The sequence below is a fragment of the Ambystoma mexicanum genome, chromosome 14 (assembly GCF_040938575.1).
Source record: "Ambystoma mexicanum isolate Mex_15411 chromosome 14, UKY_AmexF1_1, whole genome shotgun sequence".
NCBI lineage: Eukaryota > Metazoa > Chordata > Amphibia > Caudata > Ambystomatidae > Ambystoma > Ambystoma mexicanum.
This window is the reverse complement of record NC_090940.1, coordinates 198,732,712-198,752,303: the sequence shown is the minus strand read 5'-3', so window position 1 is coordinate 198,752,303 and position 19,592 is coordinate 198,732,712. Positions and strand designations below refer to the sequence as shown.

Below are 19,592 nucleotides of genomic sequence, written 5' to 3'. Positions count from 1 at the left end.
TTTTTCTAGGTTTTCCGGGCTGGAGGAGCCCGGAAAACTTAGAAATAAAACCGCAGCTTTAAAAACGTTGTATTTATGTTTGCGGTCGCTTTTGAAGCAACCGCAAACATAAATACAACATTATTGTGTTGGAAAACGCTGTGGTTTTTCTTTCCAAGTTTCTCGGCTCGGAAAGAAAAACCGCAGCGTTTTCCAACACAACCGCGTTGTGTTTCTGCCTGAATCTGCTTTCCCATTTGGGGCTCTCGGGCTCCATAGGGAGCCCGAGAGCCCCAAATGGGAAAGCAGATTTAGGCAGACAACGCAGCATTTAGCATTTCCCATTTGGGGCTATCGGGCTCCCCATGGGGAGCCCGAGAACCCCAAATGGGAAATCAGCTGTAGGCAGAAACACTACGCGGCATGTAAACACAACCGCGTTGTGTTTCTGCCTGCTGTGGCTTTCACTTTGGGTCTCCGGTGCGCCCCTGGGAGCACCCGAGACCCAAAGTGATAGCCACAGCAGGCAGAAAAACAACGCGGTTGTGTTGGAAAACGCTGCGGTTTTTCTTTCCGAGTTTCTCAGGCTCCTCCGAGCCGGAGGAGCCTGAGAAACTTGGAAAGAAAAACCGCAGCGTTTTCCAACACAATAACATTGTATTTATGTTTGCGGTCGCTTCAAAAGCGACCGCAAACATAAATACATATTTAAAGCTGCGGTTTTATTTCTAAGTTTTCCAGGATCCTCCAGCCTGGAAAACTTAGAAAAAAACCGCAGCCAGTACTTATTTTTTTTTTTTTTAAATAAATAGCACTTACCTGTAACGCTCACCTGATTCCCGTAGAGGCGCCGGTCTTGACTGGGCGTATACCGTATCTTCAAAGGTGATGTGTAACACACGGCTGGCTCTTTGGGCTGGACCTCTGTGCACTGTATGTCTGACTCGAAGTGTAAGATGTTTGCAGATAGAAAATATGGGATTAAGGAACTGGGTTATTGAATGTCTCTCTCTTCTTCCCTTTCTCTTCTCCTGTAGAACCCCAAAGGTTAACGCTCTCACCTTAGGTAAGTGAACGCCGTGCTCTCCATCTGCCTCGGGGCAGGGTGCTGTAACCAGTTTCTTCACTGGTTAAGGGGAGCAGGCCTCTTGACTTCAGAGGACTGCTGTCCGTCGTTTACTGCACGAACGGTAAGTTTCGAGTAATTCTAATGTCTTTAAAGTCTTTAGTAATGATGTTTCTTGTTTTGCAGGGTTCCGGCGATGGCGGATGACGGGCTGAAGTGAGTTGAAGATGGAGCCCGTGTGATGAATAGAAGCGCCTGGAAGCACGTAAGTAAGCGCTTGTTGCCTGCTTCACGATGCGCTCTAACTGTCTTTTTATTTTGCAGGTACAAGTTCGGAGCGGCTGCAGGGTGCCGGAATACCCACTGGGTTAGATGTGGAAAGGAGTAATGGCACGTGAGTATTAAAGTTCCCCAATGTCTTTAAACGCACCTTGTTTTGTCTTTCAGATGCGGGATGCAATGCCGAAGGCCTCCGGAGCGTGCGAAGAGTTGGTAAGCTTTTGTCTTTCAGATGCCGGAATGCAGTGTGAAGACCTCCGGAGCGCACGAAGAGTAGGTAAGCCTTTGTCTTTCAGATGCCGGAATGCAGCGCGAGGCGTTGGTGACAGCCGATGGACCAGGTAAGTGAAGAGCTGTCACTGAAGACCGTAATGCTAACCTGTTCTTTCTTGTCTTTATAGGTGTTGCTGAAGACTGGATTCAGGATGGTAAGCCTTTTTCCTTAGGCCCAGGATCAGATGCAGAAGACACGATGAGCGTTCTGCTGCAGAGGATGCAGAATAACGCAAAGCAAGGTTCATCCATCGGGTGTGGTTTAAATAGCCTCCTGTAGTGCTTAGGTGTCTCCTTCCACAGCCACGCCTAGGTAAGAAAAGAGTTCCTGCTTTCCAGAAGAGTTCCAGTGTTCTGAATCTAGGGAGTGGCTCCTGCCCCACCCAACAGGAAAAGTAGTTCCAAACAGAAGAGGATCAGAGGCTCAACTGGCAGGCAAGTAAGCAGCATGGTCTGCTGCAGGTAAGTCCACCCAAGCATTATGAGCCCGGCGCTTCCAGCGCTGGGACTGGGCATATTTATGAGCCTGGTGCCACTGGCGCCAGGACTGGGTCCAAAAGGTCCCAATTGGGACTGGTTGGCACTCGGAACCTGGGTTATGGATCTGCTTCCAAGGGAGTTGGGAAAACCCTGACCTTTTGGAAGCAGAGATCATGACATTACCGAGATTCAGCTGCAGCTTTCCTGCTCTGGTCTCTGGTCCCCGTCCTCCACGTACAGCACTAATGAAGGGAAAGCCACCCAGCGGTAGCTTTTGTTTACTACAGCTGGCTGGCTTTTCCTTCATTAGTGCCGCAAAAGCCAGCACAGGAGGGCATCCATTTCACAAAATGGATGCGCCCATGTGCTTGCTTTTGTGAATTTTTAGCTTGAATAGCTCAAAATGTTACATAGGAAGTTTTAAAAAAGAGAACGATAGTATTTTTTTTTATGTTGCCCATCAATTTTTTAAATACAATTTTTTACTAGTCCATGCCTTTAAGGATAGGGATGGCCTGCGCAACAGGTCTCCTTTCTCCTACTAACTCCTCAGCGAAGTCTCTCTCTTCCTGAGCACCCTGGGTGTCAATGTGGAAGTGTTCTGCCGCTCGGGACAGAACTTCATTTAGGAGAGGTTGATTGTCAACAGGGGAGTCGGTAATTGGGGGTTCTTTCTCTACCGGGGAATCTACTCTGTAGGTCTCCGGGTCTTCCTCTTCTTGGTCCTCATCATACCCATAGTAGCCCGTACCAGTTTGCTCTTCCAACATGCCCAAATCTGGATCCTCACAAAAGGATGCATCCTCTTGATATTGAGAGTAGGGCTGTATATAGAAGGGGTCCAAAGACCGTGTTGGGGCTTCAAACCAGGACTTCTTACTTGGAGGTATTGGATCCTTAGAGCCTGAGGGTGCTGACCCGTCTGGATTATAGGAGAGAAAGTGTTCAGGGTTTTTTGTGTACAAATCTGCCAAAGATGACAACCTTGACATAACCCTGTCTATGTCCTCAATAGACCATTCTCTAGAACTGGGATGACCCTTTTAGGGACATTCTCCGCCTTGTCCTGGCTAGACTTACTGGTTTTAGAAGGGGTCCTAGGGATAACAGAAGACTGGGACTTGTCTGTTTGTTTATGTGGAGTGGAAAGTTTTAGAGGTGTGTAAGGAGGCTGGGACTGCTTCCTTTGTTGTTTTCCCCCCTCCCCGTGGGCGGAAGAGTGTTTTCCCTGCCTTTTCGCCCCTCCGGATCCTTCCTACGCCTGGCGTCGAGGTTCGGGGGTAGTGTCCCTATCTTTAGAACTTGGAGGGTGGGACTCAGGAGCTGCCGTTACGCGGTCTGCGGGTGCCGACTCCTGGAGTGCGGTCTGGGGACGGAAGTCGGCTTCGTCTTCCGACGATCGAACTTCCGTTACCTTGGGGAGTGAGGCACTCTTGGCAACAGTGGATGATTGCCTGGAGTCATGCGGCGATCTAGATCAAGAACGCCCAGAGGACACCAATTCGGACCGTTCTCTATGTGGCTCTTTCCGAGAACTCGACGTACGCGTCGATTCTCGGTTGGACTTCATGTGCTTTGTGGAAGTGCTGTGGGTAAGCCAAGGAATTCATAGGAGCTATCTTAGACACCCACGAGGGGTTGACCTTTCCATCCGATGAAAGAATTCGGAATATACTACTGCAAATTCTGCATTATCAGACCGGTCGCCAGATAACGGTACGCAAAGCAATGCGTTTGCTGGGCATGATGGCGTCATGTATTTACCTGGTCCCCCACGCGCGCCTGCGCATGCGTCCCATGCAGGAATGGTTGGCGAAACAGTGGTCTCAGGCAAGTGGTCAGTGGGACGATCTAGTTGCCAGGGAACTCCGCAAAATGCTTCCGACCAGTATGGCAGAAAAAAACAATCTGAGGGTCGTACACGCATGAGGCATCATGGGTACAGTGGACATCACACTAGGGATAGTATTACTGGCACGCCCTGTGTCGACGCTGTCAAGGGTTTTGACCTATGTTGCATCAATAGACTGGGTAGATGTGGGGATGAGCTGTCACTGCCCATTATTCTATCCCAGAACAAACTAAATCAATAGACTGGGTAGATGTGGGGATGAGCTGTTGCCGCCCACATTCACGCCAGAATCCAGGAGAACTGCGCAGTTTGCGCACACCAAAATGGTCACCTAATCTGCCACCCACCAGTGCAAAGAAAGGTGGTTCTGTTCAAAATCCGTTTTTTTATGTCAAAAAGTTGCTAAAATCATGGGCACAAGACCACTCTAAAGATACAACCTTCTTGTGGGGGGTTCAACATCACCACTCTACTGGAAGGATGCCATCAAAACAATGTTAAGCAAGGGTCCTATACTATCAAGCAAAAGACCACTCTATTGAAATGCATTAATTCAAGACAGATCCCAAAAATGGGTGCAGTACCAGCTTTGTCCACAAACCGGCGCTAGCTGTCTAAACTCTGACAGTAGGACTGTATCTCAGGAGTGCAAGAGGATCCAGCCTAACTGGGACTTCAAAGCCTGTTGGTTAATTGAAATTCTTAACCACCTGCTGTTCCCAGAGACAATCTGATTCAATTAACAGGCCAAGAGGCTGGGAAACCTTCTCACCCAGGAGACCCACACAATAGACTCTTTCCCTTGAATGGAGTATGTTAATTTTGGATGTGGACTGTAAACAGAGCTCTGCCTGGGAGCAGGGACATGTGAGCTGACCCACCCAGCTTCGAGGGGCGGGCCAGACTTGAGTGTGGATTCCTATTGCAGCAAATATATGTTTAAGTTAAATGCTTCTAAACTATTGTATTAAGCTCACAAAAATGTGCAATTTGGAGAACCTTAATCCAAGAAATGTCCCCACAATTCAAGACTTGATTCAACTTTGTACCATGTTCTGAGGCGAAACCCCGCTATTTATTGATATTACAGACACCAGGTTTATGCTAGAAACCTAGTAAATTACTGGAATGTGTGTAGAAGGAGGGTGTACATTGGTGTAATTTTTGATACAGATTTAACATTGGTAAACCAATTAAAAACGAAATTAAGTTGTCATTTTTTAATGCAAGCCCCCAGGAAGATCAGAGTCGGACAAGCATGGACCATAAGGAATCTGTAATATGTACATGTAATTTCAACAAATTGTGTATCTGGGAAATATGTATTTGGATCAGAAATAGATTTGTGTGCAATTTGACAAGGGGGATCTCTGACCATAAAACCTACAGCATCACTGACTCACAACCCAGTTCCCCCAATCAAGGGAGAAAGGAAAGCTTGGCCAATGATAAGTGAGAGGGGCAGGCTTAGCTAGGCCCAGGCACACACCCATTTTCAAAACACATAAAAGGAACATTGAAACCCAGGTAGGGACATTCACTTTCCACTTTCTTGCGGGACGCTTTGCCGGGAGACTTCAGACTTCACATCCAGAGATCCAGACTTCAAATCCATCAATCTCCAGAGACCAGAAATGAACTCCAGAATTTGTAGCAGAGAGGCTGAATCCACAAGCTGAATCCTCTTCAGCAGGCCTCAAAACCAACCAAACTATTCAACAGCCGGGCGAGCTGTTTGAATTCTTTGCCAAGAACTTTTGCAAGAACCTGTAGCAGTATCCAGAAAGCAGTGCTGTATCCGGAACCACTAGCAGAACCGATAACAGAACCAGAGACCAGATCGCTGTGAAGAACCGCTAGCAGAAGTCCAGCCAATCCTAACCCGATCGGTGACGAAGTTGCATTCCTGTCCAAACTCTAGTATGAGTACCCAGCTAGCACTGTGCCAAAACCAATCTCTTAGTTTAAAATAATCTAATCCAAACTATTTTAGCCTATTAGAACTGCCTCCTAGAATCGTGTCATTCTGTCATCTTTAAAACTGAAAACTGTCATCTGTCATTCTGAGCTTTAAAATTTCAAATCCGAAAAACTACCTTTACTAAATCGGCCGTATCTCCGGAACCGTTTGTGCTAGGAGCGAGTCATCTTAAAGCTAAGATTCTAAGCTTTCCAACGAGCCTAGAAACGACTTCCTACTCCTTATAGTGCCTCCGTAATTGCGCTCGACGCACGCAACTAAATTTGCCACGATTTGACATTTTGCTTAATTTCAGCCATGTGTAAAAATATTTGTCCTTGCCTTCCTTGCTGAAATTCGTGTGCAACCTGACAATCAATCATAGAGCATTGCTAAAGTGATTCTGAACTAATATAAAGTAGCCATCACCTACCCTGAACCTCCTAGAGGGAATTAAAAGCAATTTTAGCAAATTTTTCAATTCATTATTACATTCTAACCATTTTGGGCCTGTGTTTAAAACTCCCACCTGTTTCCTCTAAACTTGCTAGGGGGGAACTGAATTATATTTGATTGCATTCCTGAGAACTGTATGCTCTCCTTTTCATCTCCTTAACTTGCATAAAGGGGGGGTTGTTTTGTCAAAGAAAAGTGATTACATTGTCTTTTGTTGAAGTCATATCAAGTTTATTTTCTGTACTGCATTTTCATTCATCATTGCATTGTCCTTGAAGCCATAAAAGCATTCTCAGCTACTTTATCCTCTCTATATCACTTCTAAGCCATCAAAAAGAGTGTACCACTGTAACATTATCCATATTTGATCACTATCATCCTCACAAGTGTGCTATCAAATATTAATTTACTATAAAAGTGTGATAGATCTATATTGTTTAATTTTCAAATAAACCTTTTAAATTTGAAAAACAAACCTACTTCTTGGCTCAGCGGGGTGGGGGGGATTCTGAGAGAGGGGTGTTATATAAGGGTTGTCATCCAGAGTAAATGAACTGGACATAAAAATACATCAATAAGGGCTTCCATCAGCATCCCGGATTAGGCATTGACTTAGCAGTAGTGTTGAATTCTAGTCGCTTACAACGCCCATTTTCGAGTTTCGAAAAACAAACTAATACTCTGCAGCTTCCACTAGATGTCGTCTCTCACTCACACACACACACACACACACACACACAAGATTTGTAAGTGTCCTTTTCTCTGTGTCATTGAGGTTTTTCAGTCACCCTTACCCCTCCTGAGACTTAGTCTTGACCGCCGCCAATGCCACCTTGATTGGTCTGGCTTGTCCAGAAGGTTACCCTGTTGCAAGAAACTAGGCTGGCCTTCTGAACCTCTGCCCACCAATGAAGCGAGTGTCAGTCGCTGCTTTTGCTCCCGCCTACATCCCCCCTGCCTCAGACCCTTCCTCATACACATTTCTTGCTAATCTGGACACCTCCATCTCCAACGCTCTCGATATTCTTGCCCCCGTCTTGAGGATCCGCCTAAAACCTCCCTCCAAGCGCAATGGCTGGTATGATTGCGATCTAGCATCTCTGAAACAGTGCAGAGCTGCTGAAAGGAAGTGGCATACCTCTGGTTCATCCCCTGACAAACTGGCCAGACGCCTGCTCCAAAGGCAATATCGTTCCTCTATTCGCTCCAAGAAGAGGGCCCAAATCCAAGCCTGCATCTCTGGCAACAACAAGGCAGAATTCTTCAAAATCTGCAAGCAACTCGCCAATCCTATTGCAGTCTCTCCCTCTCTTTCCTTCCCAGGCTCTCTGCACTGCTTTGGCCTCCCATTTCACATCTAAATCTCAGGCCATCCTGTCCTCGCTCTCCCCTGTTCCTTTGCCTCCCCGCTCTCCCATCCTTTCAACCCCCTCACTCTCCTTCCTCCTGCCCATAGTACTGGATGAGGTCTCGTCTGCTCTATGAAGGTCGCCTCCAAACAGGTGCTCCCCTGCTCTTGCAGAACCATCAACAACAGCTCCTCTCTCGCCCTGGCTTTAGCAGACTTCTATAACCACTCTTTTGCCACTGGCTCTTTCCATCTATCCCTCAAGCACTCCCTCATGCACCCTCTCTTAAAAAAGCTGTCTGCTGACTCCTCCTGCCCATCTAACTATCTCCCTATCTCCACTACTCCCTTCTGGTAAACTCCTGGAGAAGTTGTTCCTCCCCCAACTGACCCTCCACACTGAACTTGTTGGTTGCCATCATGACCATCAATCTGGATTCCGGGCATCAAGAGGCACGGAAATTGCTCTCCGGAAGACCTGTGAAGACATGTTCGCAAATCTTGACTAACTCTCCTGCTGTTCTCATTCTCCTCGATCTCCCCTCTGCCTTTCACACTGTCAACCATTCTATCCTCATAAAACGACTCCATGATCCTCTCGGCATCAAGGACCGGGCACTGGAATGGCTGACCTCCTTCCTCACTAACCGCCCTTCCCAAATGCAACTGGGCCCTTTCTCCTCCTCCACCACACATTACCTGCCGTGTCCCCCAGGGCTCTATCCTATTGCCATGGTCCTTCATTATCTAGCTCGCCCACCTTGCTCACCTGCTCTCCTCTGCTTATTTCCAGTGTTCTGCTGATGACACAGAGCTTGCCTTCAAACTTCCCTCTACTACCTCCTCTCTCATCCCCTGATTGTCTGACCACCATACAGACATGGTGTGCAGCTAATGATATCCATATTAATGTCAGTAAGACAGAGATCCTCCTCATTGAGACACCTGTTTCCTGTTTTCCGCCCAACCCGGGCTCTCTACATTCTCCATTCTGCGAAACCAAAAACCTCTGATTCATATTCGACTCCTCTCCTTCACCTCTCACATCTTGGACTTTGCCAAGAAGGCCCACTTCCAGCTTCACCTTACAGGCATTCTCCCTTTCCTCACCTTCCCTCAGAAGCTCAATGTCTCCAGAGCTATGGTCCACTCCATGCTATACTACTGCAACAACCCCTTCCTCAATCTTCCCCTTTCCTCCATGTGCTCCCTTCAGCTTATCAGAATAGGGCTGCAAGACTTATCCTTGGCCTCAAGCCCAGAGACCATATCTCTCCAGCCCTAAAATCTCTCCACTGGCTCCCGGTGGTCGCGTCAATCAAATTCAAGACCCTCTGCATCATCCACATGGCTCTCTGGAGCCTGGGACCACGCCATCTCAAACTCTCCCTCCCCAAATATTCCCCTGCTAGAGCCCTCCGCTCCTCTAATTCCAACGCTCTGCTGTTCAAATGCTTCTTTAAGCCGAGAGTAGGGGGCAGGTCTCTCTGTTCGGCTGGTGCCTCCCTTTGGAACAGCCTTCCTGCCCCGACTTGAGCCGATCCTCCTCAAGTTCCAGAAACTTCTCAAAACTCTGCTTTTCACTACATCTTTCCCTTCTTCCCTTCCTTGCTAACTACCCCATTGCCTCCGAGACTGGTGAACTGGTCTTCGTGAATCTTCTCAGGATTTCAAGGCCCTCTACCCAGTCAACACCAGCACCTTTCACCCCCACAGCACTGCCCCCTACCTGGCGGCTGTCAATCTCTCCCTGGGGTTCATCTGTCCCCTAGCACTTAGCCCGAGGTCTCCTTCCTGGCTCCCCTTGGCACTTCCCTCCCCCAGGCCCACCAGCGCTTGTCCACTCCGCCCCACCTTCTGATCTCCTGCCCTTCTGTTTAATGCACTGCACTTGCATGTCCGAATGCCACAAGCCCTAGTATGCCCACGATTGTATATTTACTGTTCTTGCCAATGTTATTTACTCCCCTTCTTGCCTCCCCATTTTGCCTCGTGGCGTTTGGAAACACTATTCTGTTGTATAAGCGCCTAACTAATGCACAATAAATACAAGTACACATCATGCGCCCCCTTAGCCGCTAATTCCTAAAGTCTTTCCTTCCTGCCACTGCATTTTTACTTTTTGCATCTGTAAACTATTAAGATTGCAGAAGATCCTGAAAGAGTACTCATCCCTAATGACAGCAGGAGGGAAAGGTAGATCTAGCAACAGCTAGAGGAATACAGTGGCATTCTTCCTATTTCAAACTAATAAAAACAACGTCTTTGGGGTTTAGGTATTGAATAAATAAAAAGAACCTGAGTTGGGCAACAAACTAAGTACTTCCGATAGCCTAAAAAAACGAAAATTGCTTGGGCACCCTTGCCCATATTTTCAGTTAACCCTACACTTCCCATCATGTGGGTCTGGCATATAAGGCTTTCAAAAGTATGCCCCGTGGAAATGAATGCTTTGGATATTTATGTCAAAACTCCAAGAACAGATTGTTTTATTATTTTACCAATGAACTCCCGGTTTCCATCAGTGCATTTGTGAGAATGCGCTCGCCCCATTGAGGAGTCTCAAGCATCCACAGAGCATGGAGCAACCCCTCTAGTTTTATAGATGGCCTGTCTAAGGGTTTCAAGTTTAGTTATGCTTCTCTGGTGGCCCGACATCAAGGTCAAGGGCAAAAGAGGAATTTCATTGTTTTTCTGCATCTAAAAAGGTAAATTCTAATTCTCACGAGACATTTACTTGTTTTATCCCAAATTTGAGCATGCATCTGGTGAAAGTTATTTCTAAACGCCTGTGCCAAAAATCACACAGGCTGAAAATATGTTTTTGGAGGTCACTCTCGCAGAAAAGTGAATTCAACCACCCAATCCCTAAAAAGGGATTTCCTTGAAAATAAAATGCAGGAAAAACACATTTTCCAAGAATTTACGCGAACGGGCTGAAAAAGTAAAAAATTGAATATTTGAATAAAATAAAGTTGTTGGTTGCCAAGAAAAAGGAGTTACAAAGTACAGTATTTTCAATAAATTAGCTGTCTTGCATTTTCCGTCTCCAACTAACATAACCCATCCCTTTCAGATCCGCTAAAGCGCTTGCAACAACAATATAATTCCCATTAACAAAACACAATGTATGTGACGAAAACACCTTCCTGTAAAAACCAGATACATACATGGCTAGATTTCTGCAGTCTCACTCTGACAGAGTTAAGAAGGCACCCGAGGAATTGGTGGTACTGGCTTTTCAGAAAAGCACATTCTAGTCTAAATACATACTTATTTTGTGATAAATTCTCCACTCCTTGTATCCGGCAAAATACACCCAGAGATAGGATCTTACACTGGGTGCAGAATGAATTAAATGTGCACTTGATGGATTGAAGATCAGTACAGGAATGGGGCAAAGGAGGGATATGGCCTTCCCAGTTCAGTTCCGTCATTTGTATCCTCTTCATGCTGGATTAGTTGTGAACTTTAAATTGTGATGGAGACATCTAATAAAGATCTCAATTATTTGACCTTTGAATGCCGATGTGTATTCCTTCAGCTGAACCATTACTGGGATCCACTAGTCTGAATAACGTAAACACGCGTTTTATAGATAAGCGCAAGAGGACCACTTCGAGCATTATGGGGTTTTCAGCATACAACATTATAGTTAACCAAAACAGCTCACAGCATTGAGATAGCAGTAACAAATGTGTATTCCAAATATAGGCAGGAGTATGGTTTCAAAAAGGAAGCCCAAAACAATGACAGGCCAACGAGGATAAAAGCAAGAAGCCTTGACCACAGAATCTGGCATTTTCAGGGCAGATATCTTGAAATCTATGATATGGTCCCTATTGTGGAGGATGAATCATATAATGTTGGAAATCTGAGTGTGCCAAGTTCTATGAAAATGGAACTAATCTAGAATCCCAAATGGCTGGATTATACAATGGTACGCACATGAACTAATCTGCTTACAATACTTACTGTGTCATCATTTCTATAAGGGTTCAGTCTGTTGTAAACGGCTTCAATCACACTCCGTCTAAATTAAGCAATAGGAAACAATATCAATAAAGTTGTCACAATTATTTACACTATATATAAACAACATATTACAACTGTACCTTGCACGTACTAACATTCTAAAGCAATTGTTAGATTAAGGCAGTGCCTCTGCGATGAGAAACAGTAGAATCCAAAATAATTTGTATATATCTTGCAGACGTTTGCACTCAGGGTTACAACTTTCAGTTGCAAGTCACTAACCAGACAAACAATTTCACTCGCCCTCGATACTATACATGCATACAACACCATTTCCAACTCGCTAAGAGTACATCATCAATAGCCAATGCATAGTGACGAGTGCAAATTTTGCACTCTGGTTACATGGGCCCACTTTTTGGATGGATTTTCCACAGCGGAAAAAAACATGTAGAATGATTTTATATATGAACCTCAGATTGTGGCACTATCCTGCAGAAGAAACCCACACATTAAGCCAGACTTTAGAGTGATAAAATAGGAATCCATGTCTTTCAAAACCGGGACAATGGTTGTGAAATCCTGAAATGTCCTAATTTTGAATGTACTCTATTGCTTTTAAAATTTTCAAAGGTAAAACAAATCATTGAGTAACAATTGTAATGATATTTGGGTTTTTAATGGGAGTGTGGCCCTTAAGTGTTGTAATAACCTGAAACTGATTTGCCCACCTCTCCGTATTGGCCTTAATGATACTTTATGGCAACCCCAATATTTCCCTTCGCGAGCCTTCAGTCAGAGTACTTTCAGGCTTTTCTTCCCCCCACTGCAAATATGACAAATTATGGAAAGGGTAGGAGCCAATAGGGCCAACTGGCTCCCCAATGTATTAATCATGTTGTCCAAAACATCTTCACTTTTAAAATGAACAGTACATTACTGCATTACATAAAATGTGTATTGTTTTCATTTATTTACGGTTCTTAGGGTTTTGGAAGATCCTGAATAAGTCCAGTTTTTCAGTCAGTCACTATTTTTGCAATTTCCTTTTCTACACAAAGTTAGATCAAGATTTCTCATTTGAGATTGCCAACTTTCAGAATTATATGGGGCATCTAAACATTTGGAATCGGCGAAGACTATTCGACAGATTAACACAAAAATGCTCATAAAATAGAGAAGTCTTCATTCACAAACCATGCATTTACAGGTTTTATTTGTTAAGGGATGTTCCTGCTCAAATAACTTTTTTCTTATACATCATTAGAATATTAAAGCAGTCACTTTTTTAGCCATTTGTGAAGCGGAGTGATACAGTACACCATTATGGGAGCAAGCACACCTGGCCATTACTTCGGAAGCAGTCTTGCTCAGCAATGGCCTTGTGTAGAGGATGAAACCCATTTGCTTTGCTGAGAACGCCCTTGAAAACAAGCTTCTTTTCAAGCCTAATAATACAAACCGCCATCACATGAGTTACCTTTCCACATGGCTTAAATCTGCATTTAATTCCCTCCCATCCCCCCAACTATATACTACGAATGCACATGGATCCTGCCCACCAATAACCTCTGAAAGTGACCCTTCTTCCATTATGCCCTTGCATGAGCGATCCTTTTACCTATACTTCAGCTTCTATTACTAAATGAACTTGCTCTTCTATTATCCCTTCAGTATGAAAATGCTTTGTTCTACTCTGTTCACTGCTTCAATTAACACGTGTGTGGTAATTGTAGTTTCCCAACTTTGGTATCTTATGAATTCTCTGTCGCTCGAATCAAATATGTAATACCACAGCCAGCCCTACAGATAAGGCGTATAGCGGCCATTTTTACTCACTAAAAATACCCAAATCCTCCCAGTTACCATACTGCATTTTCCTTTGGTTTCTTTGAGGGGCATGGGATGCAATGAGATTGGCCTACAGACTGAACATGCGTGTCAAGGGAGGTCGCAGAGCTGAACTGTGGAATGTGTGATACCTCAGGCTGCCAAGGCCATTTCATGAGCCTCTCCTGAGAAGTACACAGCTGACGACATTGCCCAATCTAATCCAAGGCCAGAGGCTGCCTCGCAGATATGACTGTGCATTTCACAACTGCAGGGTTCCTCCCCCAGTTCCCTGAAATGGACTTTTTTGTTATTATACATGCTTATACGTACTGTTTTATAGGTGGAGAATGGATTTAGGCACTCCGTTTGTATACAAGGATGAATCAGGCCTGGGAAGGTGGGGCCGCAGAACAGTGTGCAGCACTGCCATTCACTGGTGTGTTTGCGTGACAGCCTATTTCTCTCTACTTCTGGTCTCCTGTCTATTAATTGTGTCCGACTGAGGTGTTGTGGGGGAGCAGGACGAGCCTGTACCATATTGGTGCCGATAACCCGGCAGCTCCCCTTCCTGCGATGCATGACTGGGGAATACAACAGGTAAGATAAAAAAGTGTTTTTCGCTGTACCTTTTGCAGGCTTGACTAGGGGACTCTGGAGTATTCAGGGACTCTATGAATAGTGATAGTGCCACAGACTGCTGCAGTGGTAGAGTGCAGTGGGATTCGAAGGGCAACTTCAGGACTGCAATCGGGTCAGAGCATTCTCTGGGAACCTGTGACCGTGGAAGGGAAGGTGGAGGTCGTGGAAAAGTTAAGGTCCACCCAGGGGTGGGAGTACATTCTGAATGCAGCTGATGACGCGTGGCTGACTGTGAGCAAAGCAGTGTCAGTGAGGGAGTACAAGGAATGGGTGGAGGGAGAACAGAGTGGGGCAGAACTGTGAGGTGCAAGCACCTGCACGGATCAGGGTGCGTGACGCAGAATGCTATGGGGGTGGCTCTATGTATTTCTGAGAAAGGGGAGGGAGAGGAAGGGGACACAGGCTGTGTCTGTACAGGAGGCAGCAAATGTGAGCAACAGAGGGGCCGGGATACATTCTGGAAAAAGGTGGTGTGATGACGGATTTGGCAAATAGGTGCCTGCAGGGAGAAAGGCAGGATACAGATAGTCCCAATGGCTATGCTGATGGCCGCTACCAAGAGTACCACCCACATTCTGACACACAAATGTGGTACTGACAGCATGGGGGGAGAAATACCCGGATAGAAGGGCAAGAAATAAACTTAATGTCAGAAGGACGGTTAGATGGGGCAGTGAACAATATGCAAATGGAAGGGGTAGTGTCAGGCGAACTACACTAATGCATGTCAGACTATCAAAATACAACAGGATGTTTTCAGGGCATGTGTACCAGAGAAGGTCATTGACAGGCCCACATATATAGAAGGTGGTCAGTGGCAGCATGACGGGGAGAGCACATTATGGTGAATTTAAATCAGTGGTGTTGGCTCTGAGAAGAAAGATAACTGCATCTGAGCGAGAGTGGCCCATGACACCCGACAATGACCTAAAGCCACAGCTAATGGCACCAATAGAAGATAAGGAGTGGCATGTGGCAGATGGCCCACAGCTTGAAGTGATGACTATTATCCTACAGGAGGGCAAGGAACGTCAAAGGAAATGTGAGCGGCTCCTGGCGGACCGGCAAGGGGAGGATGAACAAATAATTCAATACATCAATGCAGAGCAAGAGCAAGAAAATGGGCATCAGTGCCCAAAAGATGGCCTGGTGGTCCAAGGGCAAAGAGGGCTGGCAGGAGCACATAGGCATTAGTGGGACCTGGAAGAAAAAACAAAGAGGAGCCAATGGAGGAGCAGTTCAAACAGATGGATGTGAAAGGCACACAGAGGGACGACTGGCTGTCGTTTGTTCGCCATGGCCTACTGAGAGTGGTCAGCAACCAGGTATTCACCATATGAGATGCTATTTGGGAGAAATATGAAAAGCACGTACAAGCTGTTGCTGACACAAACCACTTGACCACTGGTGCACATAGGGTCTGGGAGGTACTAGAGGCTGACTATATCCTGGAAAATAACATTTACTTGGACAGGGCACATGAACATGACAGACACATGAAGGAGGTGGTGCTGAATTTTATGACCGTTTTTGTTGTTTTGATGCACCCTAGACAGTGGCTGATAGTGGGGAGTGTTTATGCAGTGCAATGCAGGAATTTATGATTTTGCCTTGTTTTGAAAATCTGCTTCTTGCTTCCTTATTGAGTATGTATATAACATAATAGTTTTACTGGAGTGTACTTTATGTAGTGGGTCGCAGAATGCAACTAGGAAAGGTTTTGGACAGTGATTATAGTGGTTAATAGATAAAATGAGGGGGGAAAAAAGAAATCTGGCAGGTTACCAACTCTGATACTGCATTTTCCTTCGAGGAACATCAGATGAAATGAGACTGGCCTACAGGCTGAACACCCATGACAAGCAGAGCAGTGAGCAGCCCTATGCACTGGTGTGTTTGCATTACAGCCCATTTCTCTGTGCCTCAGGACTCCTATGTATTATTTGTGTCAGAGCGAGTGCCTGAGGTGTCGTAGCAGGGTTAAGTGGGGTGTGGGGGTGGGGGGAGGACAAGCCTGCAACACTCCCAAAAAATTAAAATAAGGAGAAAACAGGCACTTAGAACCTTTCAAATCTTGTGCCCCTGCTTCCACACAGCTCCATGGATGTGTTTGGACCAGCAGTGAACACAGTACCACAGGAATAACTTGGTGTTGATATATCATTATTACAAAAACATGACCGTGTTCCAGTTAAAACATTTTGACTCGCTTTTAAAATACTCCCATTGGGAATTGGACTTACATTTTTATTCTCTAAACAATCGTTTTACTCCTAACTTTAAAAAAACTAGGGAGTAAAATATTCCCATAAAACAGCCATTACACGGCCTGCCTACCTCAATTGCCCCTAATTCTTTTGACCAATTGTGTTAACAGGCTGAAGGCTCCTTCCTTGGAGTGCACATGTATGCTCTTATAGAATGTGTGTACGTTTTACTGTACAGTTTGAGCCATTGCAGGGAGTGCCTAGTATGTGCATCTGTTAAGGATACTGAATCTAGACAGTCAAGGAGTCAATTATATTCCAACACTGGCCCCTCCATAGAGTTCACATACTTTGAATACACTTTTTTGAAATGCAAGCACTGGGGGTGAGGGTGCACAGCCCCAATGTGAGCTGCACCATTTTCGTTTTGTCTTTGTAAAAGTCGTTAGTGTTAGCACTGTGTGCATCATCCTTGCCTCCCCTGTCCCGCTCCCCACCCGCTCTCATATTGGCTGTACAATCCATAAGGCCCTATGGCTGTGATTGGGCGATGTGAAACCCACTTAAGCAAACGTTCCAGGGGAGCCTCTGCCCGGGCAACCCCTTCGGCTAAGGGCCCCAAGGCAAATGGGAGCTCCCAAAGCAGTAGCTCCACTCTGTGTGTGTCCGTGTTCACCTGTGAAGTCAGCCGCCTTCAACCAGCAGCGACTGACTAGGTTAAGTGTGGTCTGGGTGGTGAGTACAGCAATTACTGTATTCCAGCAAAGCCCAACTACTCCGATTACCTTACACAAACAATAGCACACCCATTTTAGTCAAGCAATACATTAGTTTTTCCAATCACTGCTATATGGCAAAGTAAGAGGTTTCTCCATTGAATGTTGACTCTTAAAATGAAGACATCATTCACTGGCCGAAACAAATGTCTAAAATCAAGCTTTGCCTGGGTGTCACTGCATTTATTGTTGAGTCCCAAATGTAGGTGTTTCTCCATTTATCCAGGTACATCAAGTTTGGGCATGTTCTACTGTGTGGAGTAAGCCAGGCCGGAGTGGAGTTCATAGAAGAAGAGAGCCGCCCGAATTAGGCAGAGACTCAGGTGTAACATTCCCTATAGAGCGTCAAATCGGAAACAGGTGAGAGATGGGTCTGACTTAATTGGACCACTGACAGAAAGACTTGGAGCAAAAAACTGTGGAGAGAGGCATCCCCATCTTGGATCAGATGGACCGCGGGGCACAGGGAGTACACCCCCACCCCCGTGGAGGAGCCTGTGGCTGCTGCACACCAGGAGGTGTGACGATAGAAGGGATATGGGTAGCACTTGGTCTGAAAGCTGTGGGCGGAAAGGTACTGCCATTGAATAGCCCATTGTGGCTCCACTCTTCTGCACACAACATAGGAGTGGTAAGTGTAGCACACCAGAATATATAACAGGGGAAGGGACACAGGCCACAGTCAATCAAAACAGTGGGGGTAGTTGGGTACCGCCACTAACCAAATCTACTAAAAAACCTCATTGTTCTGCATACACCTCAAACTCTGAACTAAACACAACCTTATCTTTACAGCACAACAAACCGCACACACTTCACTACAACAACAAAATAAACCACACATACCCTTGCACAACAGCACATGACGGCTACCAAGCAAAAAACACATCTATGCTTAGCGAAGAGTGTAAACCAAACTAAAGCTGCAAAAAGCACATCACAGCTCTCTTGCTCTTTTCTCCTGCACAGTCCTACTAACCTACACCCCCTTGCCCCTTGATTTACAGATCTGCCAGAGCGCCAAGGGACCACGCAAGTGGTGACAGTGCAGGGTTTAAGAACCTTTAAACTGCAAAGCAGTAAACAAAGCAGTGCGGAAAGAAGTGGCTAACCTTACAGCAAAAAGGTTTTATGGTGACACTTGTTCAAATGTGGTTCCACTGCTTGCGTCCATTTCAGTGCTGTTATGTCATGTGTATGTATATATAGTGCGCTCACATGGCGAAGAGCCATCACAACTCTCGGCTTTGGCAGATAGGCGGTGAAAGCCAGGGCACAGAATCTGCACTAATCATTGGCTAGTGATATTGGACTCTTGGCGAATAATAAATGGTCTGCCGTGTGCATATATAGAATTGAGAGAGTGAATGATTTTTTATTGCTGGCTAGTGGCTTGCATCTTGAATTTCTACACCCTGGAGTAAGCCATGGAATGTGGCCAAAGTACAGGTTTTCACAGACAATGAGATGCTCTGAAGGGTAGAAGCTCAACGGGGAATAGCAGAGGCGAACTTTGAATCCTCCCCCACTGCCAGCCAAGGCAATGGCTAACGCAGTAAAAGCACTGTTTGTGGGGAATCAGAAAAAAAAACCCAACACATTTTCCTTCCAAAAGTTAAACAGTCCATAAAAGGGGACACTTTCAATTTGGTGGTGCACTGTGATGTACATTCCTCTACCATGATGTAAGGTGCGAACCCATGACGTTTTAGCAGTCCAGAGGGCAGCTGAATAGCAAACAAAGCTGCCAAACTGTAGGAAGCAAAGCTTAATCGATATTAAGATAGAATTGCCAACAATATAAAGCTTAGTGTGGGTATAGTTCTAAAAGGCTGAGAGAGCCAAGGAGGATTCCCTGCAGTGAAGAATCTGAAAATGGATGCTCTGGGTGGAGCTAAGGGGGCACTCTCCTTTCACTTGTCTGGATAAAAAAAAGACCAAAATGACATGCGCAGTCTACAAAAATGAGATCTCCTTATGGTTTTGTATGTATGGACGTATCAAAATACTTTTTTTCAGTTTGCGCCATAAAAGTACATACAAACAACAATTGACCATTCAAACATACAAGATACAACCGTCAAGTCCATTAAAAAGCACATAGAAATCGGTACTAAAAAAGTGTCAGAGCATTCAAGTAGTGAGCTTCATTCCAGAGTCAAAGATGCATTCATCTGTATCAAGTAACACAAGAGGTTTGGTTCAAACAATTAATAATAATAAATAAACTTCCACTCTAAAGACTAGCCCAGCAAAACATTCACAGTTAGCACCGTTAGTAAAATTATACAGTCAGAAGAAAAACTGCTGGAGAAAAAGTGCAATGTACAGATATATTTGATGTCCTTGTACAATGTAACATACTAAATGTGATGTGTAGTCGATATCCAGTGCAATGTACAGACCCCTTAAAGTGGGTGAAAGAATGTTTTCATTAGTGACCAGGCCCGATATACATAATGGGAAAAA

At 45.3% G+C, this 19,592-nt stretch overlaps 1 protein-coding gene across 10 annotated transcripts in view; it reads right to left on the bottom strand.

The window, feature by feature from the left end:
• PPM1A (protein phosphatase, Mg2+/Mn2+ dependent 1A) overlaps positions 1-19,592 on the bottom strand; it is an 896,181-nt gene that overhangs the window by 62,594 nt on the left and 813,995 nt on the right. For all 10 annotated transcript variants that reach the window (XM_069638914.1, XM_069638916.1, XM_069638909.1 and 7 more), the window contains one exon: positions 11,669-11,726. In XM_069638914.1, coding sequence (XP_069495015.1) covers positions 11,669-11,726 — 58 coding nt within the window. The remainder of the gene's footprint in view (positions 1-11,668; positions 11,727-19,592) is intronic.